Here is a 23,730-nt window from a genome sequence, read left to right as displayed (position 1 = left end):
GGTATTGCTCCGAGTTTCGCCTATGAAGGGTGTGATGAGATTTGGGAAGAAGGGCAAGCTTAGCCCTAGGTTCATTCGTCCGTTTGAGATTCTTGATCGAGTGGGAGAGGTGGCTTATAGACTTGCGTTGCCGCCGAGCTTATCAGCCGTGCATCCAGTTTTTCATGTGTCCATGCTTCGGAGGTATCACGGCGATCCATCCCACATGTTAGATTTCAGCACTGTCCAGTTGGACAAGGACTTTTCCTATGAGGAGGAGCCGGTAGCTATTCTAGACCAGCAAGTTCTTCAATTGAGATCCAAGAGTTTCCCTTCTGTTCGTGTTCAGTAGAGAGGTAAGCCTCCTGAGGCATCGACCCAGGAGTCTGAGTCGGATATGCGGAGCCGTTATCCTCATTTATTCCACGGCTCAGGTACTTCCTTCTTCTGTCCGTTCGAGGACGAACGGTTGTGATGTTAAAATGATTACACGAATACGCGCAGTCCAGGCGCATTGCCGGAAAACTTAAATATGAAAATTTGTGAAAAATGCTAAGTTTTGATGTTAAAATGAATAAATTTGACTTCGGTCAACATATTGGGTCAACGGACCCGGACCCGTGATTTGATGGTCCCGGAGGGTCCGTAGGAAAATATGGGACTTGGGCGTATGCCCGAAATTAGAATCCGAGGTCCCTAGCCCGATAAGTGAATTTTTTTTAAAGGAAATTTTTTTCTGAAAATGTTTAAGGAAATTGAAATGAAATTTAATTAGAATGAGTTGGTATCAGGCCCGTATTTTGGTTGCGGCGCCCGGCACAGGTTATATATATGACTTGAGTCATTCCTGTGAAATTTGTTTAAAAACAGACATCGTTTGACGTGATCCGGACCTTAATTGAGAAATGTGATGTTTAAAAGAGTTTTGAGAAATTTCATTGATCTCGAGGTTTAATTCGATGCTCGTGATGTTATTTTGGTAATTTGATTACACGAATATTGCCGTAGGATATTTTTGAGGTTGTGTGTATACTTGGGTTGGAATTTGTAGGGCTCGGGTGAGTTCGAGTAGGTTCCGGGATGTATTAGGCCTAGAAGGTCAGATGTTGCAACATTCAGGAAGTTGCAGGCCTCTTAACCCTTTAGTGTGGTCCGCGAGAAATTGCGTGCGATCGCGGTCGCCTTTGTGCGGGGTACGGTGGAGGCTATGCGGCCGCAGTCGCCTTTGTGCGGTCTGCACAGGATGCTGAACTACAGGTCTTCATGGAGGCCTGTGCGGCCGCAGTCCGTTTAATGCGGTCCGCGGTGAGGGTCTGAGAGGGGTATAAATAGACGGGATTTTCAGTTATTTTTCACTTTTAAAACCCCCAAAAACATAAGAGGCCATTTTTTCAAACAACATTTCTTCTCCAAATCAATTGTAAGTCATTTTTAACTAGTTTTCTTCAATCATTAACATCTTTTAACATGATTTCAACTTAAAATCAAAGATTTTCATGGGGGAAATTGGGTGTTTTGGGTAGAACCTAGGTTTTCAAAATTGGAGTTTTGGACATCAATTTGAGGCTTGATTTCAAAACAAATTATACATTTGGATTCGTGGGGGAATGGGTCAGGTTATGGTCCGAACCTCGGGTTTCGACCACGTGGGCCCAGGGGTGATTTTGACTTTTTGGTTAAAACTTTGGGAAAACTCATTTTCATGCATTGGGGTTGATTCATTTAGCACTTATTGATGTAATTAAGTAACTTGTGACAAGATTCGAGCGGATTGGTGTTGGAATCAAGGGGTAAAGCTATAATTGAGGCTTGAGTGGTGTTCAAAGCTTCGAGGTAAGTGTTTGGTCTAACCTTAGCTTGAGGGATTTGGAGTTGAGTATTATTTGCTACGTGCCAATTGTCAAGTACGGCGTATAGGCATGGTGACGAGTATCTATATGTTGGTGTCTAGCATGACCGTGAGTCTTTATATTGTGGATATTCTGATTTTGTGGTATCTTTCATGCCTTAATGATGATTTCTATATGTTGTAAAAAGCATGTGAAAGAAATTGTGATCTTTAAACTTCGAGCAGCATTGGCTTGAGTTATAATACGAATTGTGAAAGTATATGAGATAATTGAACCCTTTGGAGCATTGACTCAAGTGGTAAAGTGAGTTATAGAGTAAGAAGTGAAAGAAAGAGAAAGAGTTATTGAATTGTTTTCTTACCGGGATATTTTTTGCTTTGTTGATTATCTCCCTTGCCGAGATGTTGAGATTTATTGATATTGTTCCCTTGCCGGGATTTAGCTGTTTAATTGTATTCCAATGCCGGGATTTCTACCATTATTTGTCTACTCCCTTGCCCCTTTGTTTGTGATTGTTGTTTGGGTGAGGAAAGAGTGTAAAGCACGAAGGGTGATGTCGTGTCGTACAATGTACCATTCTGTACCGATATTCATTGACTATATGGTGAGTAAAGAGAGTAAAAGCACGAAGGGTGATGCCGTGCACATTATTATGATACGATTGATTTGGTGAGAACGAGAGTAAAAGAACGAAGGGTGATGTCGTGCACATTTTTATAATTGATATTGTTTGTGTGAGGACGAGAGTAAAATCACGAAAGGTGATGCCGTGCAGATTGTTGATTTCTGATTATTGTTGACATTCTGGCATTGTTGCTTCCCCCTTTTATTGAGGTTTTCTATTTGGAACTGTTACCTCCCCCAACATGTTTCCCCTTCCCACACTGACTGGTTATTTCCTATATTTCTTTTCCATTGTACATGTATATATATTTGAACTGCACATGTTATTTGGTAGTCTGGTCCTAGCATCGTCACTACTTCGTCGAGGTTAGGCTAGGCACTTACCAGGACATGGGGTCGGTTGTGCTGATAATACACTCTATGCTCTTTTGCACAGATCTAGGTATTGGACAACAGCAGTAGCGCGGGAGCCAGCCTTCAGTCCACCGAGATACCGAGGTAGCCTTGCAGGCGTCCGCAAGCCCGACGTCTCCTCTATCTTATATTCCATTCTGTTATCTCATGTATTCGAGACAAACAGTGTTATATTTCTTTCAAACGGTTGTATTTAGTACTCTTAGTAGTTCGTGAGTGATGTGACACCAGTTCTTGGGTAGAGGCATATGTTGATTTCCGCATTATTGTTCAGCTTATTTAATTTAAATCTTTCGCTTTAATTCCATATTTCCGCTGTTATTTTAATATTTAACGCTTGATGTTATGCTCAATAAAAAGGATTAAAAATAAAGGAGTTAGAGATTTAGGATTTGTGGCTTTCCTAGCTTCTACGAGTAGGCGCCATCATCACTCCCGAGGGTGGGAATTCCGGGTCGGGAAACCTCAACAGGCATGAAAATCTCGAAGTTTAGGCTATACATCGCATTTGTAAGAATCCCGAAAGGGCATACCCTCGGTGTAGATGTTGTCAAACATATATGACTACGGTCAAAACGGCTCTTACAACCAAATTAACGCGACTCGGGGACGCCCGACCATCACTAAACAAAAATCACAGGCCTCTACTTCAAATATACTTCAGAAAGAACCAGCTAAAACAGGCTTCCCTCAACAGGCAAAATAGAGCTTCGACCATGTTAGCTCGAAATCACAAGGCTTCGACCTACTTAGCCTACGAGCTATGAACCTTCCGAGGTACTCAAACATTGCCGATAACGACTTGAAATCGAAGTTCTTCCAGAACCGATATGGTGCAAAATTATTTCAAAAGACCTTAACGAGCGGAAAACAAAGCCTACAAAAAGCCCACGAGCAAAATAGTGTAAGAGTCCTTGTCGCCAGCTAAGCAAGCCTCCGAGCCGCACACTTAAAGGTCTCTACGACCAAACAGCGTAAGAGTCATTATCGCCAATTTGAAAATAGACAACTTGATGATTAAAATGAGCTCGAATCATAACCCGATTCAGAGACTGGATCCAAAATAGTTAACCATGCAAGCCTCCGGGCCACATATGAAAAGGTCTCAACGACCAAAATAGCGTAAGAGGCACTATCGCTAGTCTAAAAATTGAAAGTACTTAAGGGTCAATTAAAGCTCGAGTTGCAACACGACTCAGAGACTGGACCCGAAATAGTTAAACTGCAATATGCCTAAGGGCACGACATAAATGCCACTATCTCCAGTCGAGTGACCCTCCGTGCCACACGCCTGTAAGGTCACTTTGACCCGAAGCACAAAAGGCCTTCATCGTCCGCCCATGCAGGAAGGAAAGAACTTAAGGGTCAATTAAAGCTTGAACCGCAATGCGACTCGGAGACTAGACCCAAAATAGTTGAAATGGCAAATGCCCAAGGGCAAGAAATAAGAACAATCACTATCTGCCTACACGGGCACAAAAGATTGAAGGTCGGCAATCTCGAGTCAAGGCTTGACTCGTAGACTAAGCCTAAACAGTTGGGCAAAATGTAGAGGACCCAACGCCTGCTCACATTAAGGATCGTACTTAAAAGCCGTCGGGCCTGCCTGATCAGTTCCGGACCTACGAGGTTCCCGCCAAACATCGAAACCAGCCCGTCTGGTAAAAATTAATACAAAAAAGAGATGCAAGAGAGATAAAATGCCAAGTTTGCTTTTATCTTACATACGCAAAAAAGGTGCACTCTCCATCTACAAATATGAGCCACAACTATTAAATACAAAGCAGTAAAATGGCAAAATCGACACTCTTCTCCAAATGGCTATAGCTTGCCAGATTTGCTCTCTGTGATGTCAGCAAGAAGGGACCAAGCATCACGCTCATCCGCCCTTGCTCGAGCCAATTCCTCCGAGAGAACGAAGCCACTTTCACTAATCTCCTCGAGTACCTCTCTTCGGGATATGCAACGAATATATTCCTCAATACTCTTCTCCCCGTGGAGGGCTCGCTTCAGCTCGGCTTGAGCATCAGTAACGTTCTTCATACGAATCGCCATCTCCTAATCAGCCTTGGTTCGGCTTAATGCCGCTTCAGCCCGGGCATCGATTATCTCAGCCCTGATCTTTGAGAGATCATATTCAAGTCTCCCGATCATATCTGCTTGAACTTTGGCATTGTCACGAGCCAAGAGGAGTTGGGCTTCAAAGGCAGGGACCTTGGTCAAAGCGCCTGTCTCCTCTAAAGCTTGAGCTTGCACCTGAGCCTTTAGCTCATTGCAAGCATTTCCGATGCGGTCGATGTCGCCCTTAAGGTATTCCAAGGCCTCCGTCTTTTCTGCAACTAATATAACAAAAAACGGTTAACCTTAATGTCCATAAGAAGCGAGGCGCGTGCTACAAAAGTTTACCTGCTCCATCAAATAGCTCTCGTAATTCAAGCTCTGGTACGCCTCATATCGCCAATGCAACAACTCAACCTCCTTCTCCTCACTAAGGAGCCTAAGGGACTTGCCCTCATCCAGAACCTTCCGAAGTCTGGCTCCTTGACGAAGCAGCTCAGACCTTAGCCCATCACAAGCATGTAAAAGGAAAACTCGATGAAGATAGGAGGACGCGCAATACAGAAAAATTGCACCTAAACTCACCACTAAGTGAAGCCGGCAGACTACCTCGAAGTTAGAGAACACTCTTGTTGATCCTGCCTCTTCGGCCCTAGGAGAACCAACCTCGGGCAAAGCGTATTCACTCGGAGGAACCACCATCCAGGAATTGATGAGTGGTGATTTTACCACTCATTCTAGTCTCTTTTCTTTAGCTTTTATGTCTTTTAACTATAATATGAGGTCGTTTATGGTGTGTATTGTTAGATTTTCAGGTAAATGATGTTATGAAGTGATTTGAATTGAATTGAAGTGGAATTGAGCAAAAGAGGTTGAAAATATTGCAAAACTCTCCAGTGATCCCGCATCTGCGAAAGAGTTGTCGCAGAAGTGACTCCGCAACTACGAGAGTAGAAACGCATCTGCGGAGCTGGACCTTTTGCCAGGAATCACATCTGCGAGTCATTTTCCACTTTTGCGGTAGCGCATCTGCGCTTTTGGAGTCCGCATCTGCTGTGTCAAGCATATTTCAACATCCTGCTTCAGCGATAAGGTATCGACATTTGCGAGAATTCATCCACAGAGGCGGTCGACGGGCATTAGACCTGGGCATATTAGGCATTTGACATGTTCTCATTTCCAAACTATTTTTATACTCGTCCAATCAGATATTTTGGGAGGTCTTTGGCTTATTTTCAGTTCTTAGGGCTTGAGAGAACAAGTTTTGGAAGCTAGGGCTTTGCACGCACACTTTGGTCTTGAAGATTTGAAGCTTGTGGTTAAGGATTTCTTACCCAATTATGTTGCTTTCTTTATTTCCTTGCTTTGTATTGTATATCTAAGTGTGTAGTATTTTATTCAGTACTTGAATCTTGTTTATGGAAATATTCATTTTTAAAGAGTGGATTAAATACCTTGTTGTGTTTATGTATTGAATGATTTTTATTCTTTTATGAAGTGATTTATTGTTTCTTTAATTATTCTTGTTCTTTAATGTTTCCAAAGGGATTAGCTAACCCTAGGAAGAAGATCGATGATTTGCAATATGCTGTTGTGTGCAAATTTTCGTATGGATGGCATGAGCTTAAGGAACTGCGTCGAATTGTCCCGATTCAATGTGGAATTAAAGGCGAGTGTACTATTGGTCACCTTCGTGATAGGCATGTGTTAATAAGATTGACGTTATGGCAAGATTTTGTCGATTTCTCATCAAAAAATTTGTATTATGTGAAAGACAAGACTGGACAGCAATACCAGTTGCGAACATTGATTTACGATGCTAAATTCAAGGCCGGGGAGGAAACACCCAAGGTAATGGCATGGATTTCGTTTCCAAATCTGCTACCCACATATTTTGTCAAAGAATGTCTATTTTCATTAGCATCTGTTGTGGGAAAGCCACAACATCTGGACTTGGATACTACTAACAAAACAAGGCCAAGCTATGCACACGTTAAGGTTTTAATTGACCTGCTCGTTGATCATCCTACTAAAGTGCGTTTGGAGATCGAGAATGAAGAAACAGGTGGTGTTAGAACTAAATGGTATCAATCAGGTATGATTATTTACCCAAGTATTGCAAGGAGTGTAAATTACAAGGCCATGACATGATGGAATGTTGGAGAATTCATCCGGAATTGATGGCGAATACAACAGTAAACGAGCAGGTAAAACAAGGCACTAAGAAACAGGAAAATGCCGAAAATGTGAAACAAGGCGCTAAGAAACCTGCAAAACATGATGCTCCTTTGATGATCCTTACTAGTGCTAAGATAGTTGGTAACGCAGGCCCTCAATGGAAGGAAGTTCGCGACAATAGGGGACTAAACAAAGGCAAACAAGCTGAAGGTACTACTGCATTAGGGAAAGAAATGGTTCTTGTTAACAATACAGCTGTGACAAAACAAATATAAACAACCAACCAATTTGCAGTGCTACAAATTGAAAATGGTGAGATTAATGAAGGCAACCAACTGGCAGCTGTGGAGGAAACCCCAGTTCAAAAAACAACAGGCAATTATGATATTCAGCAAAATATTTCCACAGCAGGTGTAGATAATGAATTAGAGGAGCAGGAATTTGATTTTTCAACTAGACAAATGGTACAAAAGGTAACTTCTCCTAGCTCATCTAGGAGGCAATCATCCAAGACACAACCCAACAAACTGAACCCTGCAGCACCTACTTTCAATCATACAACAATAAGAAATCATGCAGCAAATAGGGAATCAACAACTGATTGTGTACAAAAAAATTTGGGGAATGAACAGCATTTTCACAATGAGTCAACTGCCCACTGGGTCCAAATGGCATTCAAAAATAATGTAGTTCAAGTCAATACTTCATGTCAAGATATTCCTTCACAGGATACCAAAGTTGAACAACAATTAGCAAACAACAAAGAAAATGAATTTGTTAAAGATACAGATTTTGAGAAATTCAGGACAATGAAAAAGAAAAAGGGGCAGGAGGGAGATTATGGCTCAACCAAATAGAGGAAGACTTAGCAGATGGTCAGATTCCAGATACAATGCATAGTGATGAAGAATTTGAAGGAAATGAAGTGGAATATGAGGATCAAAGTGTTAATGGTAATGCCAATGCAATCAATATTCAAAGCATCAGTGAATGCACAAATGCAGCAACAGAAAAGACAAAAGAGGGGAACATTAATATTATAGATCCAGGAGGGACTTCACATAAGGTTGTTAGTGATGTCCTGAAAGAAGCTGAAAATGCAGACAAGAAACAAGACAAGAATGCAGACAAGAACCAAGCTATGACAGTGCAGGTTTATGCAAGAAGTATTGTTCCATTGAGCAACGTGCAGGATGTAGCAGGAAGTAACGTTCCACTGAACAATACAATGTTGTTGACCAATGAACATGCTGAAAAAGATGCCGAACTTATCAACTAGGCAGAGGATATTGTTTCATCAAAAGAAGCAGTAGAAGCACATGATCAAGTTCACCATGCAGAACTTAAAGGTAGAGACATGGATGAGGAATCCACTGCACAAAATTTCCTTAATGTTGCCAAGCAGGGAGATCTATCGCCAAGGCTTATTGAACTAGTAAAATCTGCATCAAAGGGAAAACAAATAGTCAAAAAAGACTTCTACTGTCCCAGTTAGTGGAGTACAAACAAGGAGAACACTATCCAAATCCCAAAACATTTAATGGATGCCATTATATGGAATGTTAGGTCAGTAAACACAATGCAAGCATTTGAAAGGCTGATTACAATGCACAGAAAACATCATTTTGAGTTCATAGGCATCCTTGAGCCTATGCAATAGTCTCACAAAATGGAGAGGTATAGAGCAAGAATTGGTTTGGCAAAATGGTGTGGTGAATGTGTCAAATAAGATTTGGGATTTTATTGATGAAATTTTGAGGTTACTATTTTATATAACATGACTCAACAGCTGACTTTGAGATTAATGCACTCTGAAACACATGTTGAGCTCAACCTTACACTTGTCTATGCCAAATGTGATCGCACTGAAAGAATAGAACTATGGGATACGTTGTATGCAATGGCATCAGATATGACAGTACCTTGGCTAGTTGGAGGCGACTTTAATGTGATATGGGATGAGGAAGAGAAATATGGGGGCTTGCCAGTTTCTCTCATTGAAGTAGATGAGTTCAGACACTACATCAATACCTGCAATTTGACAGACTTGGGTTTTAAAGGAAGCATATTTACATGGTGGAATGGAAGATCAGAGGAGGACTGCATTTTTAAAAGATTGGACAGATGTTTTGGCAATAATGAATTGCAACAGACATTTCCTGGATTGGAGATAACTCACCTATCCAAAATTGGGTCTGATCATTGCCCAATGCTGCTGAAATGTGATATAGAAACTCCTCCAATTAAGAAGTCATTCAGATTTCTTAACTTCTGGACAAAGCATGAAACCTTCAAAGATGTAGTAAAGGAGAATTGGAATGTTGATTTTAGTGCTAACCCTTTCTACATTTTTAACTACAAGTTAAAGAAGCTTAAACAAGCACTATCTACCGGGAGCAAAGCTACATATGGAGATATATTCCAGAAGATTGCAATCCATGAGGAGGTGGTCTTGGTTCATAAAAGACAATTTGAAGTCAATCGTACATAGATGAATAGACAAAAATTAAAACAAGTCCAAGCTGAAATGATTAAATATCTTGCATTAGAAGAAGAATTCTAGAGACAAAAAGCTGGCATGTCATGGTTCAAAGATGGCGATAGAAACACTAAATTCTTCCATGCTCAAGTTAATGGGAAAAGGAAGAGACTAAAATTATCAAGGATATAGAATATCCTTGGTAACTAGATCGAAGAAGATCACTTAATAGCAGAAGAAGCAATAAAGTTCTACAAGGATCAATTTACCGAGACTGCAGTTCCAAATGATTTTGACATTCTAAATCATGTATCTTCAATGGTATATCGTGATCAACATGAAAGATTGATGTCCTTGCCTTCCAATGAAGAAGTGAAGAGAGCAGTTATGGGGTTGAATGAAGACTCAGCTGGTGGACTGGATGGATTCGCTGGAGCCTTTTACCAAACATACTGGGAAATTATTGAAGAAGATGTAGTCCGCATGGTCAAGGTTTTCTTTTGCGGTCAGTAGTTGCCAAAGAGTGTGATGCACACAAACCTGATTTTATTACCAAATAAAAAAGAAGTTACGACCTTTGCGGACATGAAACCAATCAGTCTTAGCAACTTTGTTAACAAGATTTTCTCTAGGGTTATTCATGAGAGATTGGTTGAATTATTACCAAACATAATCTCGGAGGAACAAGTAGGTTTTGTGAAGGGCAGAAGCATAGTTGAGAACTTGTTGTTAACTCAAGAGATCATTACGGATATTAGGTTGAGAACAAAAGCAGGTCCAAACGTTATGTTTAAGCTTGATATGACAAAAGCTTACGATTGGCTATCATGGCTATTCCTTACCAAAATACTCAGGAAAATGGGATTTCCTGAAGCTTTTATTGGCTTGATCTTTGATTTGATTGGGAACAATTGGTACTCTATTCTTATAAATGGTCAGCCTAATAGTTTCTTCAAATCATTGAGGGGAGTTAAACAGGGTGACCCTTTGTCACCAACTCTATTCATTCTGGCTGAAGAAGCACTTTCTCGGGGATTGAATTCACTACACACTAACATGTATTTCTGTGGTTTTGGAATGCCAGAATGGAGCCTAAAAATAAATCATCTATCATACGCTGATGATACAATCATTTTCTGCTCATCTGATAAAACTTCGTTGAGACTTGTCATGGAGGTTTTGCAAGCTTATGAATCATCATCTAGTCAACTGGTGAACAAAGCCAAATTAGCCATATACCTGCATCATTTAACGGATAATGAGGTGATTAACAAAGTGGAAAGGATTACAGGTATACGAAGACAATGTTTCCCTGTGACCTATCTTGGCTGTCCTATTTTTTATGCAAGAAGAAGGGGAGACTATTACCAGGGATTAATCACCAAGGTTATGGACAAACTTCAGTCATGGAAAGGAAAACTCCTATCTGTAGGAGGCAGAGCTGTTTTAATTGCAAATGTCCTGCAGAGTATCCCAATTCATATGTTGTCAGCAGTTAATCCTCCAATTTATGTGATCAACAAATTACATAGCATTTTTGCCAAGTTTTTCTGGAGCAGCAATGTAGGAGGGAGCACTAGACATTGGTCATCTTGGACTAACCTTTGTATGCCTTTTGAGGAGGGAGGCATAGGGTTCAGGTCCCTACATGACGTATCCAAGGCACTGTTCTACAAATTGTGATGGAATTTCAGGACTAAGCCCACTTTATGGAGTGCATTTATTAGTCAAAAGTACTGCAAGAAACTAAATGTAGTAATTGTACCTTGGAAGCATGGATCCCACGTGTGGAGAAAAATGCTAGAATGTAGGGACATGATTGAGCATCAAATCTACTGGAAACTGAGAATGGGATCGACTCAATTCTGGTTCGACAATTGGACTGAGTTGGGAGCCTTATATTTTCAAGTGCCTGCAGAGTTTGGTATCGATGACGATACTCATAAAGTAAATAATCTTGTTGAAAATGGTATGTGGAATGTGGATAAAATGTTTGAGAGCCTACCTGAAGATTTGGCGCACCACATTGTGCAGAATATTAGACCACCAACTGAAAGGTCATAGTTAGATACTCCCTTTTGGATGCTTGAAACAAGGGGACATTTTACAGTAAAATCTGCATGGGATTACCTGCGAAGAATAGCCAACCCATGATTAGCTTACAAGATGATATGGGTAAAAGGTTTACCTTTCAAGATATCCTTCTTCCTGTGGAAGGTGTGGAAAGCCAAACTGCCACTTGATGATTTCTTGCGTAAACTAGGATACTCCATGCCATCTAAATGTTGGTGCTGTGCTGATCCTAAGGAGGAGTCATTACTACATCTGTTCTTCACATCCAATGCAGCCAGAAGTGTTTGGAGTTACTACCTGAGGAGAGCAGGAATTTCATTAGATGGGTTGTCATTACATCAAGCAATTACAAAGTGTTGGACAGCCCCAGTTGTACCTAGATTGAAGCCAGTATTACAAGCTTTACCTGCATGCATTGTATGGGAACTGTGGAAGAGAAGAAACAGTTTGAAATATGGAGAATTAGTGTCAGTGAGTAGAGTTATTTACCATGTGTCATCTACTTTGCAAGCTCTGGTCCAGCTGAAGAAGCCAGGACTACACGTGCCTCACAAGTGGCTGGACTTACTGACAATGATGGAGCAGTACACACCTCGACTGAAATATGATAAAGTGTTATGGAAATTTCCTTCAAGAGGGTGGATCAAAGTGAATACGGATGGAGCATGTAGAGGGAACCCAGGGAGGAGTTCGATTGGTTTCTTCATAAGGGATGAGGTAGGTGATTTGATAGATGCAGAAGGAAGGGAGATTTCTGAAGGAACCAACAATGTATCAGAATCAGTAGCTATTGCGGAGGCTTTGAAGATGTGCAAAAGTCTTAATTATTTCCAGATATGGCTGCAGACAGATTCTATGCTTTTAAAGAACATTATAGAGGAATCATGGAAGCCTCTTTGGTATATTTCTGAACATATAGAGGAAATTTTAAGACTGAAGGAACAAAGTATCATCAAGGTCACTCACATATTCAGAGAAGGGAATACATTAGCAGACCACCTTGCCAATTATGCTCTAGATGAAGGAAATACTGAGTGACATGGTTTCTGGGATCTGGACTCAAAAGGAAGGAGGATCATTAACGAAGATAAGATGCAATGTCCTTACATAAGAGTAAAGGTTGCAAGGAATTAGGAGGACAAGGGGAAGGAACAAAGCCAAAAAGGAGATAAATGTGGAGTGGAACAAAGGCAAAATGACAAGGAGAAACGGAATGGTCATAACTGATCAACAGGGTCGAATCCTATGTGAAGAGATCTTGATGGTCTTCTGTTATACTAACATTTGGTGTTTTTGTACAGGGAATGGTAATGTGGAGATGACTTATCATGATTGTCAATTTCAAAGGGTGGTATTAGTACATGGTACTCAATTCCTTGAAAGAGATATTATGATATGCACAAGCAGGGAACAAAGGAATAGAATGCCCAGCTCGTTTGCATAGGGCAATGAAGTCGAGTCTAATACACAAGTTGTGAAGAGATATCACGATTTCAAGGAGAATCTTACCATTAAACAAAAGTAATCGCATCTTTAAGCATGTGGAGAATGCCAGATTTCGAGAAGAGATGGACGCGAAAGCTAGTGCTGTTCTTTTGATTTTTAAATGCACGCATGCTTCATCAAAGTCGTGGAATGCACGCATGCTTCTAGCATTTTTTTTTAATGAAAGCAAACTTCAAATTGTTTGGGTGTTGGAGAGTACTGGGCCGAGGAGCTTCAAGAGTTGGGAGAACATCTTAAATTCCAACTGGGATTCACGCGTGTTTTCGCATGGAATTGCACGCTAGCAATGTAACGCATGCTGGACAATGAATTGGAATATACTATTTTGGTCAAGCAAGACTACTTACATGTCTGGAGGGGCACGCATGGCATTCGCATGGGGTGAGCGTGACTTTTGAAGGAAGCAAGAAGGCATGAGCATGGGGATTACAACGCACGCCTGTAGTTTATTACAATGCACGATGCATCAAGGGCAAATGCAGTACTGTGCTTCGTGCGTATTTTTAATATATTGCACGCAGCATTGGGGGCTTTACAGCTTTATCTTTCTTTATTCCAAGCGTGTCATTTGGAACCGTATACACGCATGATGCATAGTACTACAGACATCCTCAAATTAACGAGAGATATGGAGCAAAACAATAGGCAGCACCACTTTATCTTGGGACTTTGAATCAAGGGACTAAGTCACGCAAGCAGAGACGAAATGGACAATATTGGAAATGCCAAGGCAGGCGTGGGTGCAAATGGTTGAGCTTGCTGGGCAAAATGCATACACGCATGGGGGACATAATCTTTGGGAATTGCTCTCTTAATTCCATCAACTCAACAGCTTTTGTCATGGCTATCATCCTTGAAGTTTTACACTTTGAGGGCTGTCATTTTGAGCTACGTTGCAGATGCTTCAAGCAGTCCTGCACAATTGAGATTCAAAAGTGTGACCATCAGATGGTTGGGCTTATGGTGACATTGGAATGCATAAACGTAGGCACAACATGTTGCAGCATGTGAGAGCTGTTGGTTCGCTAATAGTTGCTTCTGTTTTACAGTCCAAGAGGACAATTATGAACCTATGCAATGGTAATTTTGGATAAACGCCCCAGCACATGCTCAAGATGCAGCAAATGTCTTCAGATTACAAGAGCACTCAAAAAAATAGGGGGAATCATTATCGCTGCAATGGTTCATACCACAAGCACAACAACAAGGCTGGAATGGGGCAAAACGCATGCCCAGAATCGACCATTTCAACAGCTACGAGAAGAGGACACTGTACGTAGAGCATGATTTTGACGTAAGATGGAGCTGTATGTAATCAATAAATCATAGCAGCAAGTACATGGAAGGAATGGCATTGCACTGGAGTGGATATGAGTTGGATCAAGACTCATTTCAACTACAACGACATATGCAGGTAGCTCGGAAATACAAGTTCGATTGAATTCACAATAATCAATGAGTGTACATTTGGTATATGTTCCATAGGGTTTAAAAAGTCAAACAAGGCTGCAATTGTCACCCATTATGATCGTCTAGTTTTTAAACGAATTGTTCATTTTAGATCAAATGTGATATCAAGGTTGAGTTTCATGCTCAACATTGATAAAAGGTGTCATGTAAAAGTCAAATTTTATCACTTTCATTATGTTAGACCACCTGACAATGTATTTTTTGATTTCAATTTATCTATATATAAAAACTAGCCCTAGGCGCTTGCCTAGTGGATTGCCAAAACAAAAAACCCTAGGACTCGCCCATTAACTCCGAATTAGTGCTGGAAAAGATAATTTGGGGTTGGGAAAGATTAATTAACAAGAACTTGAGGTTTTAACCCTCATTTTATTGATTCTACATAGGGATAGGATTGAACTACTTGTAGTCATTCTGTTGTGCTTAATCTCTTAATTGTTTTAGGGATAATTCAATTAGGAAGTCTTGTAGTCTTCGGAAGAAGCTAATTAATAATTATTATCTGTGGCTAATTAACATAAACTCGCTCATATTTGTAAAATCATGAAATACATTGGATCGTTACTTGAGTGTAATTCCCGATGCATCCATACTTGTATCCATTGATCATTTTACTTGCTTTCTGGGTTAGTTTACATTTCCGCATTTAGGTATAAAACATTTTCTCAAATAGATTCTTCGTGTTTGGCATTGCGCGATTATAATTCTCTTACATTTCTAATCGCTTACATATTGGTCTCTGTGGGATTCGACCCTGACTCATAGCTGGGTAAATTATATTGCATGCGACCGTATCTATTTACTTTTCAGTAGTGGATTTGGACGTCATCAGGAATTAGATACACCGAGAACAACAGGCTTAGATGATGCCCTCTCCTCGAAGATGCGGGCCCGTTTAGCACCTCTAAAAGCTCCATCACACTACGGGTGCCCGTACAAAAGAAAGGAGGGAAATGTTACCTCAAATATACGAAGGCCAAGGCAAAGGCAGCGTGAGCGCATACCTTGGTATTTCGCTTCCCATCTGATACGGAATACAGCTCGCTACCAACGCTCATCGCAGGTCGAATGGGTCACCAGCCAGGCAGGTCAAGAACTTCGTCCGGCGTCCATGAAGTTGCTTCAAAAAAAGAAAAAACATGATTACTTAACTGATTTTCGCTATAGGCAAAATTTAAAAAAGCACCAGATGCTCCGCTCACGTGCATAATTCCACCCCTCGGGAAATAGCAAAAGCTCCACAGGGATAATGTTGCCCGTCCGAACCCAGAAAAACCAACTAGCCCACTCTTGATCCCCGTCTTCTTCGTCATTGACAACAAAGGGCATGGACGAACGACACCTCACGGTTAGCAGGCCTTGGTGATGAAAGGGCAGGTATAGTCTGACAAGGTGGTTAAGCGTGAATTCAAGCCCAGCCTTCTCTGCAAAGAACCTCATCATTAGCACCACTCGCCAAAACGACGGGTGTATCTACACCAAAGTAACCTGATACTCCAAGCAAAAATCAAGCACGGCCTTATCAAGGGGGCCAAAAGCGATAGAATATAGGTATACACTCAAGAATCCATCAGTGGAGTCCATAATACTCTCATCCGGGGAAAGCACCTGCAGCGTTATCCCCTCTCTCCATCCACAATATCTCCTCGCCATCTCCAGATCAGAGCAAGGATGTACGCCAACGCTTTTTGCACCTGAAGTAACGAAGAACCCTATGCCAAAGTGGAAGGACAGTTATCTAAAATAGTAAGGTCTTTCGAAGAAGCCAAAGCTTCCCTACATATATGCGAGAAGCAGCGATGACTCGCCTACCTGGAGTGAGCGCCAGGAAGCCAACAACATCAATACAGATTGATGGGGTTATACCCGATCCCGGAAGCATCCTTCGATGAGAAGCCAGGACTCAAGGAGTCGGCCGTATTATCTCTAATTTCGAGGAAACATTCTACCTCGAGGACCCCCTCCAAAAAGAAGTTGGAGTTCGGGAAGCTTTCAATACCATCACTCGACTCAAGTCAGTACCCGGTCTCATAGTTCCCTTTTCTAAAAAGAGGAATGAGCACGGGAAGCTCCAACAATGAAAGCTCCACGAAGGCTCGAGGCAGCGCCTAAGTACAGGAAACTCCTCAATAGAAGTCTATCTTATATGCTTCAAAAAGCTATCTGCATCAAGATCAAAAGGGACCCCTAGGTACCCAAAGCTGACCTCTATTCAGGATAACATTCTCAAAAAGCTCCGAAACTCAGCATGTTATCTCCTTGCAATTCAGAGAGCCCGACAGCCTAGACCTATCAGGCGTATTCAGGCTCGGTCCAAGGTATGATGAGGGGCTCAGAAAAAAGCCCCATCGATCAGTAGAAAATTAGAAAGAACACTTGCACCCGAGTTACATATCAGCGGTCAACTGTAAAGAAAGGCATTCAAAAGGCCTCGAAGGGCACGAGAGCATGCAATTACAAAGCAAGAATCGAAAGCAGAAGTCAATGGGGTATATTCATATTCATAAAGATCCATATACAACTGCCCTCGAAGGGTCCTTACATACAATTACAAAAGCCTACAGAGGTCTACACCTAAAGCGGAGGAACTGAAGGATTAACATATGATGAAACCTGAGGGCCCGGTCCACCCTCGAAAATCCATCTCCAGTATCAGCATCCTCGAGCGTCGCCCCCTCGAGCATGCATCCACGAGAGCGATTCCTTCGACCGCCACCTCTTCTAGGTTCCCATCTCAATCCCCCAAGGGATTCCCACCGGAGAAGATGAAGAAGAGGAAAATGATGGGATGCAAAGGAGGCAGAGAAGAGAGACATGGCCCGCCGAAGCCAATGGTTGAAGATTCGGCTGGCCCCAGCCTCAATGGCTGGTAGTGCCACACCAGGCCTGGGTGGGAGAGTGAGCAGCGGTACATAGTCCGAATGACTGTCTATATAAGGGGGAAACTGACTCCCCGTCCATCATCATCTCGGACCAACAACAGCAGCAAAGACAAGCATATCAACGACCACAGCAACAACGGGAAAGCATGATTATGCTCGACAAAGGGAAGCCCCGGTAGAAGGCCACAACACGGTCTAAGGAAGCTCCTTCAAACGGCCTAAAGCCCATGAGCCCCAAGCATGATGTTCAAGGATAGAATAAGATGATAAGAAGGAATGGGAAAATAAGCCAACAAAGGCAATGGGATAGGAAAAACAACACCAAAACACCCTTGTTTATAGGGGTTATGACACGGTAGTCAGGGCCTTGGAAGATTGACCGACGGACACAATTAATGGGTCCTTGAAAAATTGAATCGACGGTGGTACCTTCACCTTGGAGAGTGGGAATCAGGAGTGCATTGAATGAAGTCAAAATATACAAGCCCGTGAATGCCCCGGTTACCACAAAGCTTACGCCAGGAGTCATATCATCGGTATGACATTGCCGTAAGAAGCTCGAGGAGTCAAGTGTCAGAATCATTTCCTATCACTTCGTTTTGGGAAATGTAGAGACTATTTGTACGCGGAAAAATTAGAGGACTTGATTTCTCACTATCAAGTCATTTCAGAGGAATGCCTCGAGACTCGAGGACGGGAAGCCACGACCGAGTTACCGACCTTGAGGCTCGTCGATCCCAACTCAGAGAAGACAGAGATCGAAGCCAGGACACAGGGGGAAGCTCCCAAGGCACACGACTAAGTCTGACAGGGCCGACCTATCTATAGCCTATGTTGAGCCATCGCATCAAGCCGTCCCATCTCCATACTTTGTGATTGATGCCCGTGTACTTGTAGCCGAGTTCCCCTCCTATATAAAGGGGACTTACACAACCTTGTAAGGGACTGATGTTTCTCCATTTCTCCACAAGTGCAATAATATCTCTCTCTCTCTCTTTTCATTCTAACTTGCTCGTTTTCGCTGGCCCGAGGTCACCTTAATATTTATCACTTTCTTATTTGTTCTTCATCCTTTCGTTTGGTATTGGCCATAAAGAGCCTTATTTTTATCATATCTCAATTGTTATCCCTTTCCTGATTGCCCCTGATAGCTCGAGCTTGACCCGAACATCGACCCCGAGGTCCCTCTGCGACCAGTCCTGCATCAGGGCAATAGGCCCCTCGGTTTGATTACTACCTCGTTTTAGCTTGTATCTCATCGTTAAACTTCACGTTCTTAGCATCATCTACTCTAACGACTAGCTCGAGAATAGATTAAATATTTTTAGAATCCCATTTACAAATCTAATTGTTGTTACCATTTTCACGGTAAACACATAACATCATCAGCCTTTGAGGGCACCCCATCATATCATCTCGGCCACCGTGGCCAAATAATTAACGTATACCTGCTGACCAGGTGGTGGTGTATATATAATGCCAAATATATAACCTTTCCCATATCCCCCCCACACACATATATATATATATATATATATACACGCTTATATAACGTCATCTGGTCATGGATCAATATGCATGTATAAATGCATGAGATGCATATGAAAATACGTTAATAAAATCTCTCGGTATGTCATAAGACCATTATGCCTCTAATTAACATCAGGAAATAAAATTTATCAACTTAAGCATTTTTTGAGACCCATGAACATATGATAGAATAATATGACACGTGGGGAATCTAGAACATAAGCATTTCTAATATTTTTACGAATAGTCATTTATGGAAATTGCGTATTTGCTCGTTTTGTTTGTGTTGTATAGATCATGCAAACATAAAGAAGGGATAGCCTTAACATACCTAGAGTAGGGAAAAATCTGTATGATATTTTTGGAAAAGGTTGCACTGTACTCCTTTAGAATCGCAAAATCTCACGTTGCTACGGTGCTAAGAAATCTTGTTGGAATTGTTTTGTTTCAAAATTAGTGTCCGTTCTTGTTGGAGTGAGCTTCAGATTGCCCTTTTTCATTTGCTTCATATGGAACCATTAGAGCCTTTTATGTTTCTTTCAAATTGTTGGAAGAATAGTATCTTTCAATTTGTTAAAGTTATGTAGCCTTTTAAGGTCTTTCTTTTAACTAGTTGCCACCTAATCAACAATGACTAAGAGTCATTTGTTTGATTTAGTGGCTTGCTGCCATGTGGGTTGTGGGGTGGGTATTTTGATCTTATCCAATAATTAATTAACTAATTAGATAATATCCCGCTACCAGGTAATTAATCAGTTACCCATATAATTAAGAATTGCGTTAAATTACTTAAAATTTTACTTATCTTTAATACACTTTATACATCCTACTATCATGGTCATATGGTACCTTGTATGGTATTAGTCCATAAATATCGGGGTATTATAGATTGGACTGTATTTTATCCCAAAATTACCAAACTTTGACGAAAATTCATTTTCTTTGACTTGTTTCCCCTCTCACTTTCACGAACTTACTCATCACTTGTTTAAAATGGGATAATCCTTATAATCTCCAAATAATCTTTTCATTGGACTGATGTTAATTACCTTACGACAAATTCAATGTACAATACTACAAGGTGCTTATATGGTTTATGCTTAATACCTCTTGAAGTGATTTACTATTATTAGTGATATTGTGAATGTGATGTCATAAGTGTGACTCTGGCGTGAGTATACATAATTCTAATGCATTAAGTATAATTATGGTACTGGCATTATATGTGCAAAGCTTACTGATGGTGAGAGTTCATGTAGGAATGCTAGCTTGTGTGAGCAAATAAGACTTAACTATATGGCTATACACCAATATAGTAAAAAGTTAAGTATGAAACTTAGCACATAGTGACATTATATATGGAGTAGTGATACTGGCACACATCAGAAGGAAGTAGATGGACACTAAATGAAGTTTAATATTAAAAAAATGAAATGACATGGCTATCTTAGAGAAAAGTAATCAGTTCATATAGTTTTGTTAACATACGTTGTGTTCGATGAAGAATATATTTTAGGAAAAAGAGCAAAATGTTATGAGATGATTGAGTATATGTAGACTAAAAAAAATATTTGAGGGCTTAGATATATCATTTGGTTTTAACCTAAGTAGGGGAGTCTTACTATTGGGCCGATTTATTGGATATGTATGGACATTGTTCATAGTTTCGATACACTTATAAACTTTTTATAACTTAGCATGATTAACTTAAAGTGATCTTGGGTTTGGATTAGTCGACTTCGTATTTTCTTACACTGGCTTGCCATGAAAGACTGTCAAATTTTCTATTTCGATTGAGCCTAGTATAGAGGATCCACGTGGCATGTCTCTAGGCAAAGCTATCTCGTCAATAAAAAGTTCTAGATATACTAAGTAAAAAGTTTATGTTGTATTTAACTATAACTAAGGGTACTAGAATTGAGTAACCGATTAATGAATTAGTCTTTGTGATTAATGAATTTTTGAGTGTATCCTCTGCGGACTTATCGAGTGGTACACTTATTAAGGGGATAGATTTGGAAATTAAGATATTTCTATAAACTTAGTCTATATTTATTTTGTGTGATAAAATAACATTGTGGGGTCGAAGAAACTAAAAGAAAAAGGTACAAGATTACAGGGTTAAAAGGTCATTAGACCAAATATATTATTTTGAGGCGCTTAAGTTCTATTAGTTGAAGGAAAAAAAATTAGTGGATCTATATAGGCAGAAGACTTAGAGTGCGATGAATGACAAAAAATATTTTTTCTCTACACTTAAATGATTTATACCCTTAATTATATGATGTTATATTATATTCAAAAATAGATTTCCGATCCAAATATCACGAGTAAAAGATAAAAGAGCTAGATATTCGGAACAATATATTTCAAGACTTGTTATTGTTGGTATGACCATCTTGTGATTATTTTTTCGTCGAAGACACTAATAATTGATATGGATTAGATTAACTGAGTATTCAGATTGTTTCTTAGCCTTCTAATTATTATATTTATTTATGACATACAAGAATATCTTCATAGTTGAGAGAAACATATGTAGCGATTGAGGATGGTCCTACGGATATTAAGATAATGTCAATTAAATATATACATTATACGTGTGAATTTATATTCTCAAGATTATGATGTTTTAGGCCTTGTGATGTAGTAAAAGGATGATAGATTATGCCTGCTAAGGCTGGAGCACATGTGCTATTATATGCAGACTAGAGCACATGTGCTATTATAATTGTCTTTATTTGAGAAAGCTAAGTTCATTGGTAGAGAGTCCTGACCTTATTAGGTGATTATCATCATCTCTTACAGGCGGGGCCTACCTGATAGTGAATAACAATAGAGCACTATAACTAAAGCGTTGAATGTTTATACAATAGCGGGGATTAACTTTAGGAGATTCGTATCCCAAGAGGTGCAATATTTATAAAATTTAGTAATTTCAAGATCTGTAAATATGGCTTGGAATCGAAGAATAAGAGCTAACGATGGCAGGGGGTGACAAAAAAATGTTCTTCTTCAGTATTTTAACTGTTCATATATTAAATAGGAGTGCTAGAAACTCGAAACATTATCGTAAAGATGGTTAACTCTGAAAGAAAGTGAAAATATACCATTATATGCCCCATGGTTAGCCTATCATGTATGTAGATGAAAGTTATAGTCCTACTTCCGTTGATCGGGATAGGCTCGTAAAATCCCACGCTTAATTTAATCCGAACTACTTACACATCATACTATTCTATTTTGGAGAGATAGTGCAATAACACGATACCCTTATCTTCATATGTTATTAGAGTAACGAATGTATGAAATATTAACATAGGGGTGTATGAATATGTTATAGAATTGCCGTAAATGAGAGCATTATATAGAGGCATATATATGTGTTCCAGCACTTTCATACATAAGAACATTATGTAGGAGCGTTTGGATGTGTTTCGACAATGTTATATATAAGAAGGACGGATGTTTCTACTTCAGGATTATGGTTGAGGTGCTTGGATATATTCCAACACAATGGAGGCATAAGAGAGGATGTGTATCTAGTCCCAACACTAACCAGATGGATATTACATAGAGAATGGTTCGTAATTAATTGCTTTTAGCCGAGTTCATTCATGATATTAGTTATTAAATTGATTAGTAAGTATTGTTGTTTGAGGCTTTAAATAAACGTCAGTGTTGTTCGATAGCTGGTTGGTTTAAACCTGGAGAGAGAGTCACACCTATTGAGTCTAGATTTGGTACATCACACCTTGCAAAAAGTAGTTCATGGGTGCGAGAATAACATCATGTGGCACAGAGCAAGAAAAGTAATATGCAAGTAAATAAGATCGTAATTTGGAGTTCACTGAAGGTGAAAAAGTCCTTTGAGGATTTTCCCTATGAAAAGAGTTATTATCAAGTAGACAAGTAGGACAATTAAGGTAGAAGCAGGTTATTTCAATGAAAGTGTTGTGGTGCAACCATATGACAAAGGAGTTACTTGGGAGTCTGAGGGAAACAAACAAAATAAGCACGAGCAACTATTTAAGACGTCAAGTACGTTTTTTTTCCTCTTATTTTGACGTTCTTTCAAGTCTAGATACACATTTATTTGATGATAAGTATGGTGATTTAATAGATTATGGGCCTAGTCCTTGGAAAATATAAGAGATGGACGTTAGTATTAAAAAAAAAAAAAAGAAGAAGAAGAAGTCATATCTTATGTTTACAAAGTTGGAGATCAGATAACTTTGGGATATCAAGATTGCCTAAATATTGAAAACGTGATATTGCTTTCATGAGAAAATAGGAGCAAAATATCAATGATTTTTTTTTAAAATTTGTCTTGCCTTTACCTTGACGAATGGATCTAAAGTTACTATCAGAAAGGCCACGTCAATTTACACGATACATATATTGTTGAGTTATCAGGAAGGGCCACATCCATTTACAAACTTTGACGTGTATGTGGATGTCTCGTGATATTGTATATTATTGGATGGAGTAGTTGAATATGCAAGATGTTATTGTGTTGTTTAAACTGGTTGTAAATAATTGAATAACTCTAGTTACAAAGAAAACGAGACAAAAATTTAAGAACTTGCAGAGTTAGTCAAGGCTTTGAATCCCGAATGAAGTAACAAAATGGCCAAGGGTCACTCATGGACTCAAGAATACTCGTGATACAACATTCGAGGACGAA

The 23,730-nt window shown here is 40.0% G+C and overlaps 1 protein-coding gene across 1 annotated transcript; it reads left to right on the top strand.

Annotated features, from left to right (window-relative positions):
- The first annotated feature begins 8,880 nt into the window (after positions 1-8,880).
- LOC138883578 (uncharacterized) lies at positions 8,881-10,095 on the top strand. Its single transcript, XM_070164272.1, has 2 exons — positions 8,881-9,558; positions 9,793-10,095. Exons 1-2 carry the CDS (start codon positions 8,881-8,883, stop codon positions 10,093-10,095), a joined length of 981 nt encoding a protein of 326 aa, XP_070020373.1.
- Positions 10,096-23,730: the final 13,635 nt, after the last annotated feature.

Source organism: Nicotiana sylvestris, chromosome 12 (genome assembly GCF_000393655.2).
Source record: "Nicotiana sylvestris chromosome 12, ASM39365v2, whole genome shotgun sequence".
Taxonomy (NCBI): Eukaryota; Viridiplantae; Streptophyta; class Magnoliopsida; order Solanales; family Solanaceae; genus Nicotiana; species Nicotiana sylvestris.
The sequence above is the reverse complement of the archived record's forward strand: the minus strand, read 5'-3'. Positions and strand labels throughout refer to the sequence as shown.